Genomic DNA, 25,667 nt, shown 5'->3' on the forward strand with positions numbered 1-25,667 from the left:
TAAATACTAAATTAATAATACTAAATAATACTGGTTATCTAAATAATACTAAATAATTTTAACTACACATAATTTTTCAAAATCATTACTGTAGCGCTTCGGTTTAAATTACTGAGTTTCTTGGTGTTCCCTTAGAACAGAAGGAAACACGGTTGACTTTGTCATATTCTGGTAGTTTAAACCATACTTATTCTCTCAGTGCACTTTATTCTAATCGTAAATACCGTAAATCAGGAAAATGTTTCTCGTTAAAATGATTTTTCTTTTAAAATATACTTAAACCGTTGAAGCAATTTCTCCTACTATCTCCAATATATATTTTGTATGAAACATTAAATATTTATCATAACCACCCTATGAAACGGGCGGTGACGTGTGTGTGGTTGAAGTCGGATTCTTGACCATATATGGAGCTACTGAAAAATAAAGAAACGCACCCTTTGACTTAAATTCGCTTGGTTCACCAACCAGGCCAGCTGGTATTTGCAAGTGGCAATAGAAACAGTAACATAACTTTCTGGTTCAATAAAGCGTACTATCCCTAAAAAGAATAAAGCGCACTAATCAGTCAGGGGAGTGAATACTGGTCAATTACCACATTACATGAAAATAATTTATCGATCTTCTAACGGGAACTCTTAAGAAAATATTTCTAGCGTCTATGAAAATAATAGTTGGAAATCCTTGTTTAATTTTTCCAAAAGTTCGAGTAAACTGATTTTGTTAAAGTAATAAAATGCATTAGATCCAATATGATAATACAAATCTAGTATAAATACTCACTTGTATTTAACTCATGGAGTCAGAAAACGAGGAAGATCACCAGTTTGATGGCTTGAATTAGTGGAGCAAGATTTTCCTGTTATAATATCTGCAGATGAGATCAGATGGCGGAATTTTCACTGGAAGGCCTTGCTATATAACAGGCTGTAGTGCTTCGAAAGAAGAAGATGCCAGTGAATTTCGAGAAAAAAGTATTTGAAACATTTAGTATGACAATTTATACACTAGTTATATTTTCTCTTTTTTAATGGCGCAGCTGCCAAGTAATAGGGACTACACATCTAACTATACGACAATTGGTGTTCAATTTGCACATGGGATAACTTTAATTTTTTTAATCTGTCTCTTTGAGATGAGTATTAAATAAATATTTTAAAAACTTTATTATGTTATTATAAATGATATCTGAAAAATCCTCTCTGTAAACTTTACCCTTTTTTGAGTTAAGTGGGGGTGATAAGAGGGAGAGAATTGAAATTCTCCTAGACAGTAAAACTACTACCGATCGGACTACTATTTTAGAAGATATAAAGGATATTTATATACAATAAATAAAAATTTGTAATACTGCATATTTACGAATTTGATACTGATAAAAACAAGAGAAGCATTGCTTTCGATATATTTTTTCACGTTGAATTGAAAAAGACTTTACACGAATCAATCGAAAAAATAGTTTAAAATTGAAAGTGCCTTTATGTAATTACAGTACTATATTTGACATGACTTATGTATGTCTTTTACTTTGCTTTGAGCATGAAAAGGTACAATTTCAGGTGAAAATTTTAATAATAACCACAACAAAGCTTTTTTTTTTAAAGTTCCTTCAGTAATATTATATAACACCCTTTCTTTCCATAATTTTTTGACTTATTAAGAAATAAGTATAAATAGTTTTTCAGTAATTAATCCATATTATTAATTAGTCTGGAAACTTTGGCTTAAATAAGAATATTATTAATGAAATAAGGCAAATATCTTTAAACAAAAGAATAATACATAATACTTTTAAAGGGACAATCTGCTTAACAGTCCTGCTTAAGAAGCCAAAATGATTGAGAAGTAAGAGTGAGTGTCGGTGAGCGAAGCGAGTAGCTGACATAACATTGCCCAAAGTGGCATATATAGCATCAAATAGAAAACGGCATGCACAAAATATCAAAAATAGTCACTTCTTTAATAGATATCATTCAAAATTGACAAAAAAAGACATTTGAAAAGAAAAATCCTTTCAACTGTATAACCAATCTACTGGACAACAACAATGATTTTTTCATTGAAATTCATGCAATTAGATTATTTTGGATATTAAATTTATGTAAAAACAGTAACGTTTAAATGCACTTTATACAAGGCCGGGATAGCCTTTTCGGTAGGGCTCTGGGCCCATGTCCGAGTGTTCGTGGGTTCGAACACCACCGGCCAAAGACTCCTCTTGTAGTTGGTGAGTGATGCACGTTAAAATTCTGTCGAGTACCAAAGTCTTCCATGTTCCCGTAACAAATCAATACCTCTGGGAGTACTGGATTGGAGATAGATCGTTCTCTGATCCAGGTCAAAATTACGATCTGTGGATGAGTGAATGGATGTATGAATGGGTCCGTATGAACAGGTGTGACATATGATGTGCCAGAAGTCGAATTCATGGCCATAGATGGCGCCACTGAAAAACAAGAATAGCACACTCTGCCTTAAATCTGTGCGGTTTCACCAAGCAGACTTCCCTGTGTGGCAAGTGGCGTTAGAACCAACCAACCAATACTTCATACATTCTTATTACACTTCTTTTGACATTTTAAATTGTTTCGAAATCACAGATAGTTCCACGCCATTTTGCAACGGCAGACACTATCTGTCTATCTTAAGCAAAGTAATAGTTATCATTGATGACACCATTAAATAAAAACAAAGTTCAAATAATCTTAAATATGTATAATAGTTTTCTTTTGCATAAAGGATTTGAAAGATTTTAAAAAAAGAGTAAGGAATATGAAAAAAAAATGTGATTTAGCCTCTGAGTTTATTGAACGAAGCGCAACTTTTAGAATAAGGTTTTGGCAATTTATAGAAAACTTAATTTTTACCTGGAATAATACGATGCAGATTTATTTCATTATGACATGGCTGATGAACAGTAAGAACAAGACATGATGCATTTTTCAAATTAGACAAAGAAGCACTTTCACTATGCATTGAGATCCAATAAGAAAAATATGAAGTGTAATGCTAAATGTTGGATTAGGTAAAAGAATGATATATTTCATGGACTGATAATGAATGGAAAACAACAGATAACAGACAGTTTTATTGCATTGATGTGGTTATTTACGTCAAACCTTTGCAAAGGTAAAAAATAAAAATGACATTCTTTTGTAATCAACATTGGTTGAACTGATTATAAATATTTCATTAATCTGCTCATTTAAGTGTTAAGTCTTAAATGAAGACTGGTGGGGAAGAACGTACAAAGTGACAATTTCTAAGCCAATTTCCTACAAAATCAATTATCTTATCACAATTTAAATTGAAAAGCAATAGATCCTTGATTTGTTTTCTGTGGTTTGAAATAAGCAGGTTAAGCAGCAAAAAACGCTTCTGACAACTGTTTTTCAATGAGTTAGATATTTGACATTTATGAATTTATTAAAATTTACAGGATACGTTCTTCATTTTAGATTATTAAAACCCTGCTTTTAATTTTATTTTAATTATATTTTTTTGCAATTTTGTAAATTTTTTTTAGAGAAACAGGCAATTAACAAGTGACAATACTTTTTGCGAAGTGAATAAATCACGACACTAATCATTATTTTATGTTTATATACTAGTTAAATCGCCTCTTTGTTAATGTCCCATCTGCCAAGAAATAGGGACTACACATCCAAGAATGAGACAATTGGTGTTCGATTTGCGCATGGGATAATTTTATTTTCTTTATTTGATGTTTTGTGATGAGTATTAAATAAATATTTAAAAAGCTTTATTATGTTATTATAAATGGTATCTGAAAGCTCCTCTCTGTAAACTTTTCCTTTTTTCGAGTTAAGTGGGGGTGATATGATGGGGAGAATTGAAATTATCCTAGACAGAAAAATTTGCTTCTGTTGTATTTTTTTGTAGTTAATTGTCACGCTGATGTATTTTCTCACACCGAAGTGATCGGACTAAAAGTTTAGAATTTATAAAAGTTTTTTATATATGAAAAGTAAAAATTTTTAATTGCACTAATTTACACATATGATATTGATATCTAAACAAGTGAAGAATTATTTTCATTGAATTTTTCACTTTGAATTGAATGAGATTATAAGCGAATCAATCGAGCAAAAAGTTTATAAGTTGGAAGTGCCTTTATGTTCTTAAAGTACCTATTTGAGATGACTAATGTATGTTTATTACTTTGCATTGAAATTTCTCATAAAAATTCTTAGAAAAAAATGGAAAAATTTGAAAAACATAAAATTTCAGATAATAGGATTAATAGTTTTTTTTCTTCTAAAATACACGTTATTCAAAAATAGTACTTTTTTTACACACAATAACAACAGCAAAGCTTTTTATAAAAGCACCTTCAGTATTAATGCATTTTTATGTAGCATTAAAAGCACCTTCAGTATTAAAGGATTTTAATGTAGCATTTTTCCATAATTAACTAGAGAATTTAAGAATAAATTAAAATTGTTTTTTAATAATTAATCCAAATTATTAATTAATCCGAAAACTTTCACTTACGTAAGAGTATTATTAATAAAATAAGGCAAATATTTTTAAAAAGTAGAATAATACATAATACTTTTAACTCGACAATATGCTTAACGATCTTACTTAAGAAGGCAGAATGATTGAGAAGTAAGAGTGAGTGTCGGTGAGCGAAGCAAGTAGGGGGCATAACATTGCCCAAAGTGACACATATTACTTCAAATAGAAAACTGCACTAAATATCCAAAATATTCACTTTTTTAGTAACTCTCATTCAAAATTAACAAAAAATATTTAAAAAGGAAAATCCTTACAACTGTAAAACCAATCTATTGGACTACAATAATGACTTTTTTCACTGAAATTCAAAATATTGGATTTTGAATATTAAATTTATGCAAAAAACTAACGGTTAAGTACGCTTTATATATCCTTGTTGCACTTCTTTTGACATTATAAGTTGTTGCGAAATCACAGATAGTTTCACGCCATTTTGTAACGGCAGACACTATCTGTCTATCTTAAACACAGTAATAGCTTCCATTGACGACACCGTAAAACAAAAACAAAGTTCAAACAATCTTAAATTTGAATAATAATTTTCTTTTACTGTAAGATTTTGAAAGATTTTAAGACAGGAGTAAGGGACATGAAAAAAAAAACAATTTATAAAAATAGTATATAGTTGAAGTAAAAAAAGTAGTTATATAGTAGTAAAAAAAGTAAGTACTCCTTGTTTATTGAGTGAAGCTTAACTCTTAGAATAAGGAGTTAGTAAACTTAATTTTTACCTGGAATAATATGATGTAGACTTAATTCATTATGCCATGGCTGACGGATAGTTAAAACAAGACCTGATGCATTTGTCAGGTTAGGCAAAGAAGCACTTTCACTTTGCATTGAGATCTAATATGAAAAATATGAAATGAAATGCTAAATATTCGATTAGGTAAAAGAATGACCCATTTCAAAGACTGATAATAAATAGAAAACAACAGATAACTGACAGTTTGATTGCAATAATGGGGTTTTTTACGTCATGACTTTGCAAAGGTGAAAAATGAAAATGATATTCATTTGTAATCAACATTGGTTGAACTGATTATAAATATTTTATTAATCCATAAATTCAAGTGTTGCATCTTAAATGAAGAGTGGTGTGGAAGAAGGTATAAATTGACAATTTCTAAACCTGTTTCTTACAAAACCAATTATTTCGTAAGAATTCCCATAAAAAGACGGAAAACTTTGATTTTCGTACTGTGGTGTCCAATACGCAGGTTACAGAACTGAAAACTCTGTTTTTTTCCAAGCTTTCTCCGGTTTTTTAATGAGTTAGATACTTGGCATTTATGAATTTGTTAAAATTTGCAGGATACTTTCTTCATTTTAAATTATTAAAAACTTACTTTATCAGTTGTTAATAGTTGAATTAACTGCATTTTGTTGATTTTCGTTTATTTTATTTTATTTCCTGCATAAGCTTATGCATCTAAGTTTTATAGTTTTTGCGAAGTAAAACAAAACGTAATGCAAAGATTAATACCCATAACAGCTGTAACAGTGGCAGCTTCATTTACGATTTTTTAATATAAAGTGAAATATCATGGTTTCAAATATCATGTTTCATCAAATTTTAAAATACATTAATAAATTTACATAACTAGCTGAATGCCCGTTCCTCGAATGGAGAAAAATTAAAGTAACTAAATCTGTACATATCAACACTACTAGATCATGAACTCAACTGAAAAAAAAAAAACACACGAATACTCATAAATTTTAACTGACACAATTACTAGTTCAAATAACTCCATCTGCCATTTAATTTAATTATTATTATCTGTTACCCTTCTCTGTGATTACCAGCTTCCTTGTGATTGCATGATTCCGATTCCCTAGATTAAGCGAAGCACATTTCAGAAGTTCAGCATATCAAAATAAGATGAAATATAGTTCGCGTTATTCGTTACAAAAATGATGCCATTGATCATCGCTCATGATAGCCACTTCAGTTTTCTCCATTTATTTCGCTCTTTTGTGCAGTAGTAGTTTTATTTCTGTTTTTCAGTCCACCTACTGTTGATTTTAAATTATTTTGTATCATAGAAACTCGTATTGAAAGCTTTCATATAAAATAATAAGTACAGATATATATAGGAATACTAATCTGATGACATAGCCCTCACATGTTATTGATATTGATGACTGGTCTTACCGGACATATATGGGTGATTCTCACGAAATATGACAATTCACTGTCCCTTGCTCCAAGATCTAATACTATAATACTAAAAGAACTTTTTTTCAAAAAAAAAATTATAAATAACATTGCTCTTAGCATTTTAAAATGACTTTGCACTAGCATTAACTGTTTTGTATAGTTAAAAAATTTTATAGAACTTCAAAATGTCATTTTCCTGGCATGTCCCAAACAATGTCTTCAATAATAACTAGCTTCAATACTTCCTATAAATTTTTCAATATCTAATTTTTTTTATCTCAACCAGTGTAAGCATTTCTAAAATATACGCAGAGGGTATTATTTACAAAAACTTCGTTTCAATAAATTTTTTCTGTCAATAATTTGTTTGTCCCAAGAAAATCTGTCATTTTCCTGGCTACTTTTATTTAGTGGTTTATAACCAAAATAGATAGAGCCAGCAATCAATATCTTCTGTTAATAGATTGATTGGATACCCTCCTATATGAACATGTTTTTTGCATGAATAAAGAACCAATTTTCTGTTTCAAAATCTATTTCAAAAAATTGTTCATGGTGAGTAGGCTTTTGTGTTGTCATTTTCTTGGTTTCTTGAAACCATTAATAACATAAACTGCATAGATGAGACGAAGAAAAATTAGTAAAAAATGAAAAAATATGGCAATCAAGGCTGACGTCATGCAGTGAAATTTTCAAAAATTTAATTTTTTTCTCAATTGTTTAGAATTAAAAAAATCTGTAATAATGTTTCAAGTTTTCAAGATGCTATTAATAACTTTCTAAAAAATTTAGAAAATAATGGTTTTCCTTTTAATTTTTGCAATATTGATTTTAATATTAAGAATATGATTAAGAATTATTAATATTTTTTTTCAACGGTTAAAACTCCATTTTCCAAATTCTTCACTTTCAAGTTTTTTCGTTTTATGACGTTACTACTTTCTTTACTGCTGTCTTTATTTTTAACCGCGCACTTTTGGGGGAGTTGTTTTCATTTACTGTCTATTGCACTTATGTTTTGGTAGTCGTATGTGAATTTTCAGTAATTGTGATTCTTGTTATACAAAGTAAGTTTCTGTCTTTCCTTTTGTAATTACCCGGTTTTATTCTAATGAATGTATAACCTTTCGTATTTAAAACATATTTTATTTTGCATTTGACTAGTAAGTTTTCTTTCCTACTTTCCATTTATAATTTTTTTATTCTACGGTTATATGCTTCTGTAATTTAAATTGCATTTTATTACATTTTTTACTATTTATTCTTGTATTTTTCTGGACCGGGACAGGACTTTTGGGGTACAGAAAAAGCATCTTTGACATTTGTCCTTGCTTTCGCAATAGAAAAAGTCCTGCATTTTTATGACAATTCAAGGCTGGCTATATGACGTCAGCCTTGATTGTCATATTTTTTCATTTTTTACCAATTTTTCTTCGTCTTATTTGTTTTATTCCTCTTGGTTTCTCTGCTGCTTGGCGCATTTTTTCCATTAGGATGTTGATTTTTATTATTTTTTATTTTAATTGTTTGCATTAAATTTTGAATTCTTTTCTTAATCAACTACATAGATTTATCCGAGTTATTTTAAGAATTCCTGTTGTTTTCTACAGAATATAAACGTCTTACGCCAAAATATTTCATTAAAGTTATATGCTATAAGTTATATACTATTAATGACCAATCAGTTAGATAACAGCCAATATGAAATAGGCTTCTATTGGGATGGGAATACGTATCCTCCGATAGGAATATTGCAAACAAGTAACATCATTCACAATCTCAAAATTACGAAAATTGTTTGATTTATTTCTCTTAAGCATATAGTTCTGCCTCTGGCTGAATTACATACTCTCATCGTTTTTTTTAAAAAAATAATTAAATATTAAGAAAATTAGCAATTCGTTTTAATTTAATAGAGCTTCCAGACAGTTATCACTAAGGGTTTTATCTTTGAAATATTTGAAAAACAGAATTGTTTACTGGTTAATTTATGAAACCAATGAGAACAAAAAATTAAAATATCTCCCCCTACTGACTTATTAAATTGTTTGATTGATTGGATAGGGGGCTAGCATTGTGAAATTGCCTCCACTGTTTAAGTTTCAGTATGCTAGGACAAATGGTTCTTATGTAGTAACACACGCACACACACATATCTATCTATCATGCATATATATATATATATATATATATATATATATACATATATATGTGTGTATAGATAATAGTTCAAAATGTAGAAAAAACATGGAAAATTACAGAACGATGAAAAAAGGGAAAAAAAGAAAAAAATAATAAAAATTACAAAAGACAGGGAAAAAAATTCCGCAAAAAAAGAGTACTTTCTACTATTGTATCAATATGGCCGAAGCAAATTATATCAATACAATAGTGTGAGCAGCACTTAAAAAAATTTGTAAAAAAATTACAACAAATAAAACACAATAAGTAAAAATATCAATGAAAACAGAAAATAAAATATAAAGAAAAGACAGAATAAATATGAAATGAAATCTATAAATCCAGTAGCGAATTCAAATGAACTTACATGAGCGAGAAATTATTCAAGAATAATTTAAAATATTTTCCTAACAAGATTGCCAGATTGCAAAATATGAAAACAAAAGCGCAAATTGAGCTAAAATCGTTAATAGAGGAGTTTTGTATCAAAGTGCGTTTGATTTGTTAGTTATCAAGGATGGGCGCGAAAATGGATGTGCGCAGGTAATATTATTCTGGATAATTTAAAAAAGTTGACAGTTAATAATTTTAGAAAATTAGAATTTCAATTAAGAAACAAAAAAATAAAATAGAAAAGAGAACGAAACATGAATTGCTTGTTTTGCACATAATTTTAGCCACGGATTTGCCCGGAAGAAATTTTTTATAGTAAATATATATCCACAGTAATAAACAATTAACTCAATGATTTTATATAGAATTTTATTACTTTAGTTGGGCATCCATTGTTTTTTTTATCAAATTTTGAAGGAGTTTATCTATATGATTTTTGGATAAATAAATATGACTACACATTCTTTCAATTCTATTCATTTCATTAAGAGTGTTACTTGAATAGGTGTTCCTGAAAACATTAGAATTCCAAGTAATTTGTTTATTTACATTAAAATTAAAATCATTTCTTTTATCCTATAAATCAACAAAGCAGATATTTTCTTCTTTTACATTACCCAAATCCAAAAAATTGAAATTAATATTATCACCATAATTACGAAGCAAGATTAATTCCACGGGGTAAATATTATTTAATAAAATAGTTTAATCTTGAAAATTATATTCTTATTAAAATTAGTTATATATTATATATATATATATATATATATATATATATATATATATATATATATATATATATATATATATATATATATATATATATATATATATATATATATATATATATATATATATATATATATATATATATATATATATATATATATATATATATATATATATATATATATATATATATATATATATATATATATATATATATATATATATATATATATATATATATATAGATAGAAGGATAGATAGATAGATATTCAAATAACTTCACTAAGGAATAATTTTATTTATTTATTGAATTCATTCTTAGTTGTATCGACTTAAGACTTAATTGTTATTACAATAATTTTCTTTTTTAGGTTTCATGCTTTTTCGTATTAGTTTTATTATATTTATAGTTTTTATGTATGTTAAAATTTTTTGATTAAAATTTTCCTAAAATTTGCAATTATTTATTAAGTTGAAACAGATCAAAAAAGGGTTTTGCAGGCTAATAATAAAATTTAAGTTATCCAAGTTTTTCCTTTTATTCGGTGAAATTTCACTCATTTTGGCTTTTAGAATTTCAATACAAAGAATTTTGAAATGTAAATTTGTAAAAGAAATGTTAATAATAAGATCTTGATGATGATAAATATTTTTTTTCTTTATTGAAACGAAAATAGAAGAAATTAAGTAAATGCAAAATAAAACATAGCAAGCAAAAAATAGAGAATAAAAATTCACGAAAAGTTCAGAATAAAACACAAAATGTAACATCTAAAGCGAATAGTGAATTCAAATTAACTTATTGGCATCTTTCAAAAACGATTCAAAAAATTTACGTATCAAGTTTGTCAGATTACAAAATATGAAAATTTTCTTTTTTTTCCCCCTTTATTTTGTATAACAGTATGCAGCACCGTTTATGGTTTAAATATCTACTGCTGTGTTAGATTGGATGAAAGATAAATTTTAATAATTATTTCGTAACTAAGATTTCATTTCCATAAAAATACAAAATTATTGCAAATAAATCCTTAACGTATTACTAACTACTCAACACTACTTAAATTATAACTCAAGACAACTAAACTTAATCAATGATTACTCTATTGTTTTCCAATAGATACTGAAATACCACATAGAGCGCCACATAAGAAAAATATATATTAATTATATACAAATATTCTTAAACGATTGGTCATAACAAAGACTGACAAAATTTTAAATAACCTTTTGTTCATTTTTATACTTTAATGAGAAATTTCAAATGTATATGATGTTCCTATGCATAACTACACATTTCTACATAATGAAATGAAACTTTAATTTTTATTCATCTCAATTTTTCGATTTAAAATATCTATAATGTTCTTCTTAATAAAGTATTATTGAAAAAATAATGAATATAATGAAATACAAAATTTAATTTTTATACCTGGTCAATGTTAAATTAGATCTTTGTCTGTAAGATGTGAGCAGAGTATAAGATTTAAAATAGTATGTGAGGCAATTTTAAGCTTAGGTAAGATATTTTTTCTAATTGGTGTTGACAATCAAGCAAGCAATGATGGAATGGAACGCTAAAGGTTCGATAAGATAAAAAGAAAAAAAAATTATAGGCTGATAACGAGAACGAAACAGATAACTGACAGTTTGTAACCATAGAGATATTTAACTCAGGAATTTTAAAATGAAATTATACAATTTCATAAGTTTATTTTGTTTTATAATCCTTAAATAATCTACTAATATAAGTATTTCAAAATCACAGGAGATGTACAAATTGCGCAAAAACACGGAGGACCTTATCAATTACATTTGTCCTCATCACCACCACATTATTATTTTTTCTGAAAATATTTTCTTTTAAGAGATAAATTTATTTTTTGGATTTGCTTACCATGCAAATTAACCTTTTTTTAAAAAAAAAAATTCCAAAAGAAATCTTTCAGCAATTTATCTTGACTTACTTAAGTAACTTATTTTAAATTTTACAGAAAGTTTAAATTTTTTTTAATTAAAACAAATAATTAAACAAAAAGCATTTTTTCCTCAAATAAAATATTTTTCCTCAGTTTTAATTGTTTATGCACTAAAGTGACAGAACTTTATATCATAATTTCATCTCTGATTGATTACAGTATAGAGTATTCCTTATGCAACGTAACAATAAAGCGAGCCAAAGCACAAACCAAGGAATATAAATGGACTTACTATAGTTTCGGTTCTATAAACGAGAACCGTTCTCGGTGCCTAAACACGAAATATAATGTTTTTTATTCTCCGCTGACGTACTCGCATTAAAAAGAGAAGTGAAAAAGGAATTTTTTTTAAATTTAAATTCTGGATACAATGAAGTACCATTAGTGAATCAACTCAAAATGCAAATCAATCCAAACACTTAATATAGATTCAGAAAGATTAGTATTACAAAATGTCCGAAGAAAAATATTATGAACAAATTTATGTTTGGTTAATGATTAATTTCATTCAATTTAATCTGAGTAAATTTTTCTTTCATATTAAAAGAATAGTTTTTAAATCATTTCGGAAACACTAGACAACTGAATTCATAACAAAACACATAATTCGTTGATTTTGTTTCAATAGTTAGACATAGTAGAATTTTGCATGTCTTTACACATACAACGCGCAGGATTCCTGCTCAAATCGTACTGTAATATCTTATCAAACTAGGTCGTAATGTCTTATCTATTAGGAGTTTAGTGGTACACTGTAAAACATTCTGGGTCAAATTTCGGCACTTTATGTGCATTATCTGCAAAATCCATTTTTACCCTAAAATATGATAGCGTAATTTTTACTATTATATTTTTTTATTTAGAGTGATTCAGTGAATTTGCGGTTATTACCGCTGTAAAAATTACAGTACATCAGATTTTTTGTGCAGTAAATTTCGTTTAAAAGGAATTTTACTGTAAACTGTACCGACATATTAACTGCGGGTATTTTTTCCGTAACGTAATTCGGAATTTTTTACAGTGTAGAAGTAGATAAATGACATTTTTGAGGATATTAATTAATTTATAAAAATATTATAACAAGTGGTAACTTGAATATGTTTAATGTTTAATGTGTCAGAATTGTTTTTGCTTGCCCTTTAATTTTAACGCTACTAATCCACATAAGTTTTGAGTATGCTAAGATGATTTTACTCTTCAAATTAGTATAGGTAAATGAAATAAAACAAATAATTAAAAGCCTCGCTGGCAAAAAAATAGATAATAAAATAAATCGGATATTTCATTTTTTCTTCTTGCCTTGATTATAGCGACTCTGAAAATGTCACGTACATGGTTCTTCCACTAAAACCTTCATATGTCTAAACTTTAATTTAATGGCGTTAGTTTCGATTCACTCCTTCAATGGTAGGTATAACAAAAAAGCGTGCATATCTCGGTTTTAAATTAATCAGTTTAATATCGCATTTATGTAAAAAATTGAATACATTCTAGATAATTGCTGAATAAAACAATAAAGCCATGTTAAAAAATTGATTATCATATTTATATACATCTTTATTTTTTATATATAATATGAATTATATTTAATACAAGAATGAAATAATGTATAAAGTTTTATTTAAAAAAGAAACAAAAAACAAACGAAAAACAATAGCTCATCTTTCTCTACAATTTAACCAAGTATCTAATATGACCACTACAGTAATGAATCGGGAATGGTCATTTTACACTGTTTTTTTGTACTTTTATCTTAACAGAATTTGTATTCCGTTAAAACCTTGTGTTGTTAAAAACTTATTTTTGAACTTTTTTTTGAAGCTTGGAAACACTAAACCCCCCCCCCCGCATAATAGCAACAAGATCGTATTTAATAAAAACATGAATAAACAACATGAGTAATAACATTATACCTAAATAATATAAAATTATACATAAATAATATAACATTATACATAAATAATAATATTATTTACTAATAATAACATTATTTACAAATAATAACATTATTCACAAATAATAACATCATACATGAACAATAACATCATGAATAATGTATTAACATGAATGAATAACAACATGAAACCACAGAATCTATTGTTTAGCTCTTCGTTCCAATGTAAAAGGATATGAATTTGAGCACATCATCATTATCTGGAACAAACTCCATAATTTTTTTTTTTTTTTTAATATGAATGTTTTCAATATGAATGCTTAAAATCTGAGTACTTTCAATTGAGTGCTGATGTGTTAATCAGTTTTCTTAATTGAAATTTGTTGCAGAGTCAAATTACTAGAGTTGAATCATTTTAAATTACGCGAAAGGGATTTTGTAAAGACAATTATCACTTAAAAATAAAACACAATTTCAAAATTTTTCTAACATTTAAGGAGATTAAAAGAATTGATACTTTGAAAAATGTGATAAACGCAATTTTGCTTTGCTAATTAAATTATTATATAACGTAATTATCACAGTTTTTCAAATTATCCTTGAAGTCTTGAACCAATCCTTGAAGCAAAGAAACAGTCGAGTAAAATAATGTTTTTTAGAAAGTTAGGGCCAATGTTTCATATCATTAAAAGATTACACAATTTTCTTTTAAAATAACGTATTAATAATTAATAGTTACTCTGCGCTATGTAAAACGAAATAAATTAAAATATCAAGCACATTTTTCTATTTAATTTTTAAGATCAAGTTAATCTATTATTGTTCATTTGATACTCATATTTTCATTCTGTACGTTTCATATTTTGTTTTTTTTCAAAGTTCTTTTCTTCAATTTAAAACTTTTTATAGTATTCATTTATTACAGAAATTTTTTTTCCAGTGCTTTTTGTTTTACTGACATCAAACAATATTCACAATTTAATGCGCAAAAAATGTTTAATTCGTAGAGCATTGTTACATTGCGAAAGTCGAAAGTGACTCAAAAAAGTAGTCAAAAGTGAATCAAATGCTAAAACTTTAAAGCGTTACATTGTAATTAGATGTAAAATGTAATTAGATGTAAAATGCAGATGTAATTAGATGATTGTAAAATTGTAATTCCGCCTTCTCCATAGTTACTTATACGCTTTCGATTTTGTGTTCATTTTTTCATCTCATAATTATTATTTAGTTTAATGTATAAATGTGTATATTCTTTATTTAATTTTTTCAATAGATTCAAAACCATATAGTAATGGTGGTTATTCTTCAACACCCTGAATTTTTTTTTAAATAAGCATAAGTGGAGATCAAATTTACTTGTCAGTTGACTATAAAAACCTTTTCTGCGTTATTAAAATCACATTTATGTGCAAGAAAGGTTGTGTTGGACATCCCTTTTTTTATTAAATCAATGATTTAAGTACGGTAATAGAAAAAGAAGAAGAAATAGTGTTCAAATCGACTTTGTCAGTCATTCTATCACTTCCCTATTGTACAGAAGAATTGTACTTTACTTCACACGGTGTTTAATGTCAACAATTTCATGAGGAAGAGATAAAATACACAATCTCAAAACTAAATATGTAAAAAAAAATGTATTTTTCCTCACGTTCAAAACTGAAAGAAAAAAAATGCTGCTACTATTAAGTTCGATTGCTACTATAGAGTTTGTTGTTGCTACTATTAATTTAGAATTTAAAAAAAAGCAACTTTTTATTGCTTCAAGTAGAGAAGAATTGCAAATAATTTAATGTGCTTAGATGTATGATTTTTACTTTAATGATTAGAAAAAATTGAATTTGAGACATTATTCATCCTCAACATCTGACGCAATTCTGCAATTAAATGATATTAAAATTAAGCGTTTTACTGATGATTATTTTAATCAGTTTATCTAAATTAAGCATTTATTCGTACTACATAACTTTTCTTTTAAAATGTCGTACTTCAATGCTAATATGTGTCTTCTACAACGTGAAAGAAATCCAATCATTAAGGAAAAGAGTTTGAAAAAAATAATGAATGTAGTTATTCACTTGTAGGTCAGTTAGCAGCACTTAGACTCTGAAGAAATTCACGCAGTTTAAGAAGATACCAAAAATAAACGTAGGAGTATAGATATCCTTTAACCTGCATTGCATAGCTTGTTTACTAAATTTGTAGTTAAGGTTCGGTCTATTACATTATTACAAAATAATATAAGACATGATCCAAAATGTTTTTATTCCTAATAGTAGTTGTATAGTGCAAAGAGGTGTTTTGATCTAAGTATTTAATGGTAACAAAAACAATTTCATTAGTTTAACAAAATTGTAAAAAATATAAACAGCTTTTTAAAACCTTTAGTGACAGCAAAGTTTGAGTAGAATGGTTGAAGTTAATTAAACACTCAACATTAAAACTTTGAGATATTAAAGGCATAGCAGTTTTCTTTCTTATTTCATAAGGCACTGTAATAAGGAATTTGCCAACATGTCTTTAATTAGTTCTAATTCAATCATTTGTTTATTCAAAAGTCATATGAAATAGAAAATGAAGAATCGTATCTATAATTGTGCAGAAGATGTAATTTTTAATATTGGCAAAACCCGCTTAAATCTATAAAAATAAAGACTGATAAAGGATGTAGAAAAGTTAATTCCCACGTCAACTCCACGAGTAATAGCCTAAACGCATTCGTTTCTGGCCCTCACAACTGTATAAGTAATTTAAGAGGAATATGTTCTTATGAAGTATTAAACAATTCTCTCCTGGGAACCATATTGAGCAGATATTTGCTTTCTTGTATCATTCTAGCTATTTCGATCTTCAACTTGAACGCCTTTTCTTATAGATGGCAACACAATTTCATGCGTTTTCTTCATTAGAGCCCAATTAAGAGCTGCATACCCGTAACTTTATCGGCACCATTTGCAATTAAGAACTCCAGGACCGTTTTACTATTAGCATAAAATAGAGGTGCTCTACCAAGGTTATCTTTAGCACTGACATTAGCACCTTCCTTTATTAAAAGCTCAACAACCTCCACGTTATTGTTCATAACAGCTTTGTGCAGAGGTGTATAACCATCGCTATTTTTAGCATTTATATCAGCTCCTTTTGCAATTAAGAACTCACAAATGGTTTTGCTATCAGCTGCAAACAGAGGTGTTTCATCATCAGAATCTTTAGCTTCAATATCAGCACCTTCTTTAATTAAAAGCTCGACAACCTCATACTTTTCCTGCTCAACAGCAATGTGCAGAGGTGTATAACCATCGCTATTTTTAGCATTTATATCAGCTCCTTTTGCAATTAAAAGCTCTGAAATTTTTTTGCTACCAGCAAAAAACAGAGGTGTTACATCATCCAAATTTTTAGCTTCAACTTCAGCACCTTCTCTTATTAAAAGCTCGACTACTTCATCTTTTTCATTAATAACAGCGTAGTGCAGAGGTGAATAACCATAGCTATTTTTAGCATTTATATCAGCACCCTTTGCAATTAAGAGCACTGAAATTGTTTTGCTAGCAGCTACAAATAGAGGTGTAAAATCATCAGAATTTTTCGCTTCAACATCGGCACCTTCTTTTATTAAAAGCTCGACAACCTCATCTTTTCCATTCTCAACAGCAGCATGTAGAGGTGTATAGCCACTCCTACATTTAGCATTTACATCAGCACCCTTTGCAATTAAAAGTTCTGAAATGTTTTTGCTACCAGCAAAAAACAGAGGTGTTACATCATCCAAATTTTTAGCTTCAACTTCAGCACCTTCTCTTATTAAAATCTCGACTACTTCATCTTTTTCATTAATAACAGCGTAGTGCAGAGGTGAATAACCATAGCTATTTTTAGCATTTATATCAGCACCCTTTGCAATTAAAAGCTCTGAAATTTCTTTACTACCAGCTACAAACAGAGGTGTTATATCATTCGAATTTTTCGCTTCAACATCAGCACCTTCTTTTATTAAAAGCTCGACAACCTCATTTTTTCCATTCTCTACAGCAGCATGTAGAGGTGTAAAACCACTACTACATTTAGCATTTACATCAGCTCCATTTGCAATTAAAAGCTCTGAAATTTCTTTACTACCAGCTGCAAACAGAGGTGTTATATTATTCGAATTTTTAGCTTCAACATCAGCACCTTCTTTTATTAAAAGCTCGACGACCTCATCTTTTTCTTTCAGAGCAGCAGTGTGAAGAGGTGTATCACCTCTGCTACTTTTAGCATTTATATCAGCGCCTTTTAGAATTAAAAGCTCTGAAATTTTTTTGCTACCAGCTAAAAACAGAGGTGTAAAATCATCAGAATTTTTCGCTTCAACATCCGCACCTTCTTTTATTAAAAGCTCGATAACCTCATCTTTTCCAAACTCAACGGCAGCATGAAGAGGTGTATAACCACTCCTACATTTAGCATTTACATCAGCACCCTTTGCAATTAAAAGCTCTGAAATATTTTTGCTACCAGCTACAAACAGAGGTGTAAAATCATCAAAATTTTTCGCTTCAACATCAGCTCCTTCTTTTATTAAAAGCTCGACAACCTCATCTTTTTCATTTTCTACAGCAGCATGTAGAGGTGTACTACCATTGATATTCTTAGCATTTATGTCAGCGCCTTTTGCAATTAAAAGCTCTGAAATTTTTTTGTTACTAGCGAAAAACAGAGGTGTTACATCATCACAATCTTTAGCTTCAACATCAGCACCTTCTTTTATTAAAAGCTCGACAACCTCATCTTTTCCATTCGCAACAGCAACGTGCAGAGGTGTAATACCATTCCTTCTTTTATCATTTATATCAGCGCCTTTTGCAATTAAAAGAGCTGAAATGTTTTTGTTACCAGCTAAAGACAGAAGTGTTTCATCATTCAAATTTTTAGCTTCAACATCAGCACCTTCTTTAATTAAAAGCTCGACAACCTCATCTTCTCCATTCACTACAGCAAAGTGCAGAGGTGTACTACCATTGATATTTTTAGCATTTATGTCAGCGCCTTTTGCAATTAAAAGCTCCGAAATGTTTTTGTTACCAGAAAAAAACAGAGGTGATTCATCATCAGAGTTTTTAGCTTCAACATCAGCACCTTTATTAATTAAAAGCTCGACAAGCTCATGTTTTTCTTTAATAACAGCATAGTGTAAAGGTGTATTACCATTCCTAGCTTTAGCACATACATCAGCTCCTTTTGTAATTAAGAGCTCTGAAATGTTTTTGCTATCAGTTGCGAACAGAGGTGTTTCATCATAAGAATCTTTAGCTTCAATATCAGCTCCTTCTTTTATTAAAAGCTTGACAACCTCATATTTTCCTCTCATAACAGCGGCATGCAGAGGTGTATTACCACTGCTACTTTTAGCATTTATATCAGCACCTTTTGCAATTAAGTGCTCTGAAGTTTTTTTGCTACCTGCTGAAAACAGAGGTGTTACATCTTTCGAATTTTTAGCCTCTACATCAGCACCCTCTTTTATTAAAAGCGCGACAACTTCATACTTATCGCGCTGAACGGCAAAGTGCAAAGGTGTGTTTCCATACATACTTTGAGCATCAATATCGGCACCCCGTTTTATTAAAAGGCCAGCAACTTCTTCATCTGCAGCATAATGAAGAGGAGTACACCCATCTTCATCAACAGCATTGATCAAATTTATTTTACTTTCTATGAGAGTCTCTAAAATCGTTACTAAACCTTTAGCTGCCGCCTCATGTAATAAAGTCACTTTTGGTTTCTGAGCATCGTAAATTACAAGGCTTTTTATTGCTTCACACATGTCACGTGCATTCGCACCCTTTCTTAAGAGTAATTCAACAGTTTCCCAATGACCGTCTTTATCAGCATATCTTAAAGGCCTCCAACCAAGTAGTTGATCCTCAGCATCTACTCTAAATTGGTGATTCAACAAAGTCTTAACCAAATCAAAATTTCCATATGCAGCAGCTAAGTGCAGCGCTGTTCTTCCTACTTTATCTGCAGCATTAATGAAATCTTTTGATTTCTCTGCATTTGATAATAATTGTGTTACTTCTTCTAGATCAGTGTTTAAAACTGCTATATGCATCTTACAGGTATGATTATCATAAGTTACCATTTGATCGAAAAAGTTGCTAGTTAAGTTATGTTCTTTTCCATAAACGTTATGGCAAAAAAATTTTGTAACTTGTTCTGTTTTAATGTTCTCAGAGTAAAAATGTGCAGCAAAATATTCAACAAAACTGAAGTGAATGAATATTGGTTTGGCATCAATAATATGACTAATAAAACCTGAATTTTCTTTACCTTTTTCTATCTCGTTCTTGAATTGTTCTATTTTTTCCAATTCTTTTTTGACCAGAAACTGATTTAAATCTTCTTCATGGAAAAGTGTACACAAAGCTAACAAAGAATACTTTTCCAATATAGATGCAAATAACATGTCATACTCTGGACCTGATTTCGATAGATCCAATATCTGTTTTTCTTTAAGATACCTTTTGTACTTGTTTTCAACAAAGGCTCTATATAAGTTCATCAGATCTAGTTTTATCGATATATTTGATTTGTTTTCTTTTGACAGATTGTAAGGGTTTTTATATTTTTCTAGAAAAGCTTCAATCAGCATCTTTGTTTGTAATGGTATTCCTGTAAATTCTTTATTTTTATCGGAGATGGACCGTAGCACTCTGTCTAGTAGTTCGTTAGCGTAACGCTCAAAGTTGTCTTTGATGCTAAATCCCCGAGTTTTGCACCAATAGTTTTCTATGAACATCACCTGATCGTTTCTAGAAAGTAGCCTTAGACTGTATGAAAGTACACCTAATACATCTTCTAGCTCATTTTTCATGTGTGGACGAGTAGTTATCCAGAGTTTCTCTACTTTTGAATGTTTTAAAGCTTTTAGTAGTTCAACAACTTTCTCTTTGTATCTAGGAACGATCTCATCAAATCCATCAAATAATATAGCAACTTTGCCTGAATCATTCAGTCTATGCTTAAACAAATCTTGCTCCAGAGGTGTGTTTAAGCCAGCTATGTCCATTAGAAATTTAAAAATTTTGTCTTTGTCTGTAATGAAGTCATTATTGGCAAATATTTCTGTATAGTCATTCAAGTTAATTCTGACAACCCACAGAGAAGAATCAAAGTTTTTCATCTCTTGTGCAAGTTTAGTCAGTACCGTTGATTTTCCCGCCCCAGATACTGCACTTATAATTACTATACGTCCATCTATGTCACGAATTTCAGTTACATTTTCTGTATCTATATAATCACGTAATCTTGATGGAGCACCTCGAGATTTTTGCCAAATAAATTCGTTATTTACTTCTTTCAGCCAATGAATATTTCGATTTTTATCTACATTACACAGTTCTTTAAAAGCTGCACTTTCGTTAGAAATCAACACAATATCTTGCTCTTCATTAAGGCTGGATTTTTGAATTTTATCGTTATAGGTTATATACATTTTATATTCATTTTTAATATCTTTCTTTATCGTAGACTGAGTGAAAAATCGATTAATGTAGTAGTTTTCAATATCACCTAAATCAGAGATTCTTTTACCTATTTCTATCGTTTCTTTGTTGATAAGTTTCGATAATGTTCCTTCATCTACTACATGCTTTGACTCCTCTGTTATTAATGTACTTAAAGTTGTCCTTTCACCTTGAAAATAAATTGTCTTATTTGAAAGTATTTTTTGGGAATCATCAGCTAAATCATTAAACTTAAAATTTGTGTTATCGTCCATTTCATAATAAAACTCTGCATTATCTCCTAATAAATATTCTAAATCATTCTCCTCTGGAGAAAATAAAATAAACTTAACTTTCTGTTTATCTTTTAAAATATTCAATATTTTCATAAAATTGTTAATTAATAATTTCTTATCTTCTTTCCAGAGATCACAATTATTTTCAACAACAAATAGCATAGAAGCATGTTTATCTAATTGTTTTACAAATTCATACAAAGCAAAAAACTGCTCTAAATTTAAAACTTGCTTCAGACTTAGAAAAAAAATTTCACTAGCTTCATAGACAAGTTTATTCTCCATTAGAAGCTTATGTAGTTTTTTGATTCCAACTGCAGGATGCACTTTACAAATTAATTGTAAAAACTTCAAGTCAACGCTATTTAAAAAATCTGTATATTCCATTGTTGTTTTCTTTAGTTTAATATATTCAATAGATTTAAGATAATTATTGCACTGTTTTTTATATACTTCTTTAAAAATTTCTAAATTCTTCAATTTAGTTATCTCACTGTTAATATTTGGAAAAATAAGCAAAATATTTTTGACACAAATAATTAATTTTTGTAGCTGTTTTTCCGCTTTGCACTCAATAATACCTCTTCCTAATCCCTCTTTTATTGTAAGATCTTGCAGCATTTCTTCTATTTCGTCCTTACTTATCACTCCTTTGGATTTTTCAACTAGCAAAAGAAATAAATGATCTGCGACGGAAAGCATCGAAAATTGCTTTAACCTGTGACAAATATTCAGAAATTCCAACTCCGATTGTGTGAAAATATTAGCACTACATTTTCCTTTTTCCACAGATTGCACTTGGTAACGAAGAGTACAATATTCGCTATCATCAGGAGGTGGATTATAATCGTTGACACAGTCAGCTGTTTGATGAAAATGTTCATATTCATTGGGGATATTTTTAAATATATTAATTATTTTCTCAGCAATAATTGCACATAATCCTCTTTTTACTAATGGCCAGTCTAGGATCTTCATTATCTTTTCATTTGAATTGCATGTCCCCTTGGAAGTAAATGCATTTTTAATTTTGTTCATATCGTGAGTTTCCATCGTGTATTGAAAAAAATCCCAACTGGATGCTCTTTGAGGCAAATCTTCAATAAACACCCGATATAAATTACCAACATTAAGATGTGAGTGAAGAGTATTTACCAAATTTGGTGCGGATAGGTAAATTGTTACATCCAAGAAAAAAGATGAATGGGCTTTACCGCCGTAGCGCACATGAAAGTCACTTTCCATTTTAAACAACATGTCTTTGCAACCAGGACTGTCAAAGACTACTGCATGCACGTGAAAACCTTCTTTTTTGTTTTCTACAAAAAAGCCTCTCTCGCCTTTAGTTAGGTATTCAGTTGAAAAAGCTGTGATTTGTCCAAGCCATGCTCCCAAAGAATGCCCAGTAATTGACAGAGTCAAATTAACTGATTGTTCTTTTTTGAGTTTTCCCAGTTCCACAGCAATATTATCGACAAAAGAAACTGCGGAACTCATTTGAGATGTGTATTCATTCGATAATATACCCTCATAATCAGTCCAAAGATCATTCACGCTCTTTGGATTTGTACCTTTGTGCGCAATTACAACTTGCAGGTGATCGCAATTCAAGTATGCTGCTCCAAAATAACCATCTTCTGGGTTTTTTCCAGTTGTCAATAAAACCCAACCTTGTTCTAATGTTTTTAAACTGTCTTCTTCTTTATAAACTCTTGATGAGAATTCTGCTAACTGATAATCACTAGGATAAATACATCTATCTAGGAGAATTGGCCTAGCATTTCTGTTATTTATATTTGATAGAATTGTCGATATGAAATTTCTATTACTTAATTTTAAATGAGTTATTTTTAATTTTTCGCAGAGGGGAGAGGTCATTTTTTTCTGAACTTTAATAATTTCTTGCAATGGAATTTTTTTTCTGCCTTATTGCCTTCCTCAATAAGTCCAAGCAAAATTTCCTGATCAGAATTCAAAGTTTACCTAAAAAAATAGCCGTTTATAATTATTAAAACCAACTTTAATTAACTGATAAACACACAGAAACAGTTTTTTTTTCACTAATAGAACTTGGTGCAATTTTAAAAATAATGTAATTGCGTAGTGATAGAGTGGCTTGACTTCCATTTTACTTTCATTGCTAGAACTATCAACGTTATGATTGAATTTCAGAAAACTGTTAAACATCTAATTTTCGAAAAACTTTTGCAACATTTAAAAAAATGGAAAATATATATAAATCGTAATTGTGAAATTTTTAGCACGTAGGTATTTTTCCTTTGCGCGGCAGTGCACGTGATTTATCTACAATATATTTAGAAATTTTGTATTATTTTTAAACAAAAAATTCAAACGATCTTTGTGAATTTATTTAAGAACAAAATTCGTTTCTGCTCTGAGCAATGGTCAAAACTATTATGATAAAGCGTAATTTTACCAAATTTGTAAAATTTTATCACTTATCATGAAACCATATTTTATTGCTCATGTTTCAAAATCATTACTGTTGCTCTTCAGTTAAAATTATTGAGTTTTTTGGTGTTCCCATGGAGAAAGAAACACGGTAAACTTCATCATGTTCTGGTAATTTTGACCATACTTTTTCTCTCAGTACACTTTATTCAAATCGTAAATACCGTAAAACAGAAAAGTTTTCCTTTTTAAAAAGATTTTTCTTTTAAAATGTACTCAAGCCATTGAAGCTTTTTCTCCTACTATCTCCAATATATATTTCGTACGAAACATTAAATATTAATCCTAACCACTCTATGAAACGGGCGGTGACGTGTGTGTGGTTAAAATCGTATTTATTGACCATAATTGTAGCCACTGAAAAACCAGAAACGCACCATTTGATTTAAATTCGCTTGGTTTCACCAACCAGGCCAGCTGGTATTTGCAAGTGGCAATAGAAACAATAACATACCTATGTGGTTCAATAAAGAGCACGATCTCTAAAAAATAATAAAGTGCACTAATCAGTCATGGGAGTGAATGCTGGCCAATTACCAAATGACATGAAATTAATTTATCGATCTTCTAACGGCAAATCTTAAGAAGAATATTTGGAGCAGCTCATGAAAATAATAACTGGAAATCCTTGTTTAACTTTACAAAAAGTTCAAGTTGCCTCATTTTGTTAAAGTAATAAAATGAAATCTCGGACATCTATTCCGATCTGATAATACAAATCCAGTAAAAACGCTAACTTTTACTTAACCCATGAGAAACAGAAAGCGAGGAAGACCACCAGTTTTGAGGGTTGACTGGGTGGAGAAGGATTTTCCTGTTATAATAACTGCAGATAGGACCAGATGGCGGAAACTACGCTGCAAAGCCTTGTATACAACAGGCTGTAGTGCTTCAAAAGATGATGCCAGTAAATTTAGAAAGAAAAAAACGCATTTAAAAAATTTAGTATGACAATTTATATACTAGTTGTATTTTCTCTTTTTTAATGGCACAGCTGACAAGTAATAGGGACTACACATCTAACTATGAGACAATTGGTGTTCAATTTGCGCATGGGATAACTTTACTTTTTTTAATCTGTCATTTTGAGATAAGTATTAAATAAATATTTTAAAAACTTTATTATGTTATTATAAAATCCTCTCTGTAAACTTTTCCCTTTTTTGAGTTAAGTGGGGGTGATAAGAGGGGGAGAGTTGAAATTCTCCTAGACAGTAAAATTTGTTTCCGATGTATTGATTTTCATGGATTTCTCACGCTGAAGAATTTTTTCACGCCGAAACTATCGGGCTAATAGTTTAGAAGTTAGAAAGGATTTTTATATACAAAAAGCAAAAATTAGTAACAATACATATTTACGAACATGATACTAATATCTAAACAAGAGAAGCATTGCTTTCAATGTATTTTTTCACGTTGAATTGAATAAGACTTTACACGAATCAATCGAACAAATAGTTTAAAAGTTGAGAGTGCGTTTAGGTAATTAAAGTACTATATTTGACATGACTTATGTTTGTTTTTTACTTT

The 25,667-nt window shown here is 29.2% G+C and overlaps 2 protein-coding genes across 3 annotated transcripts in view; both read right to left on the minus strand.

Moving 5' to 3' along the window:
- LOC107446204 (uncharacterized) overlaps window positions 1–25,667 on the minus strand; it is a 46,024-nt gene that overhangs the window by 13,323 nt on the left and 7,034 nt on the right. Inside the window, exons 3-4 of one of the 2 annotated variants that reach the window (XM_087161491.1) lie at window positions 5,274–5,388; window positions 784–935 (exon numbers count right to left, since the gene is read on the minus strand). The gene's annotated coding sequence lies outside the window, so the exon portion shown is untranslated. Of the gene's footprint in view, window positions 1–783; window positions 936–2,867; window positions 4,001–5,273; window positions 5,389–25,667 lie in introns of those variants that run through there. The other variant, XM_087161492.1, reaches the window with a different exon arrangement.
- The window catches only part of LOC107446203 (uncharacterized), a 34,454-nt gene continuing 23,530 nt past the window's right edge, over window positions 14,744–25,667 (minus strand). The window contains exon 4 of the mRNA XM_087162246.1: window positions 14,744–23,590. Within this exon, the coding sequence (XP_087018372.1) occupies window positions 16,788–23,590 (6,803 nt within the window). The 3' untranslated portion in view covers window positions 14,744–16,787. The remainder of the gene's footprint in view (window positions 23,591–25,667) is intronic.

This window comes from Parasteatoda tepidariorum, chromosome 4 (assembly GCF_982258835.1).
Source record: "Parasteatoda tepidariorum strain Cologne lab strain chromosome 4, Ptep-v5.0, whole genome shotgun sequence".
NCBI lineage: Eukaryota > Metazoa > Arthropoda > Arachnida > Araneae > Theridiidae > Parasteatoda > Parasteatoda tepidariorum.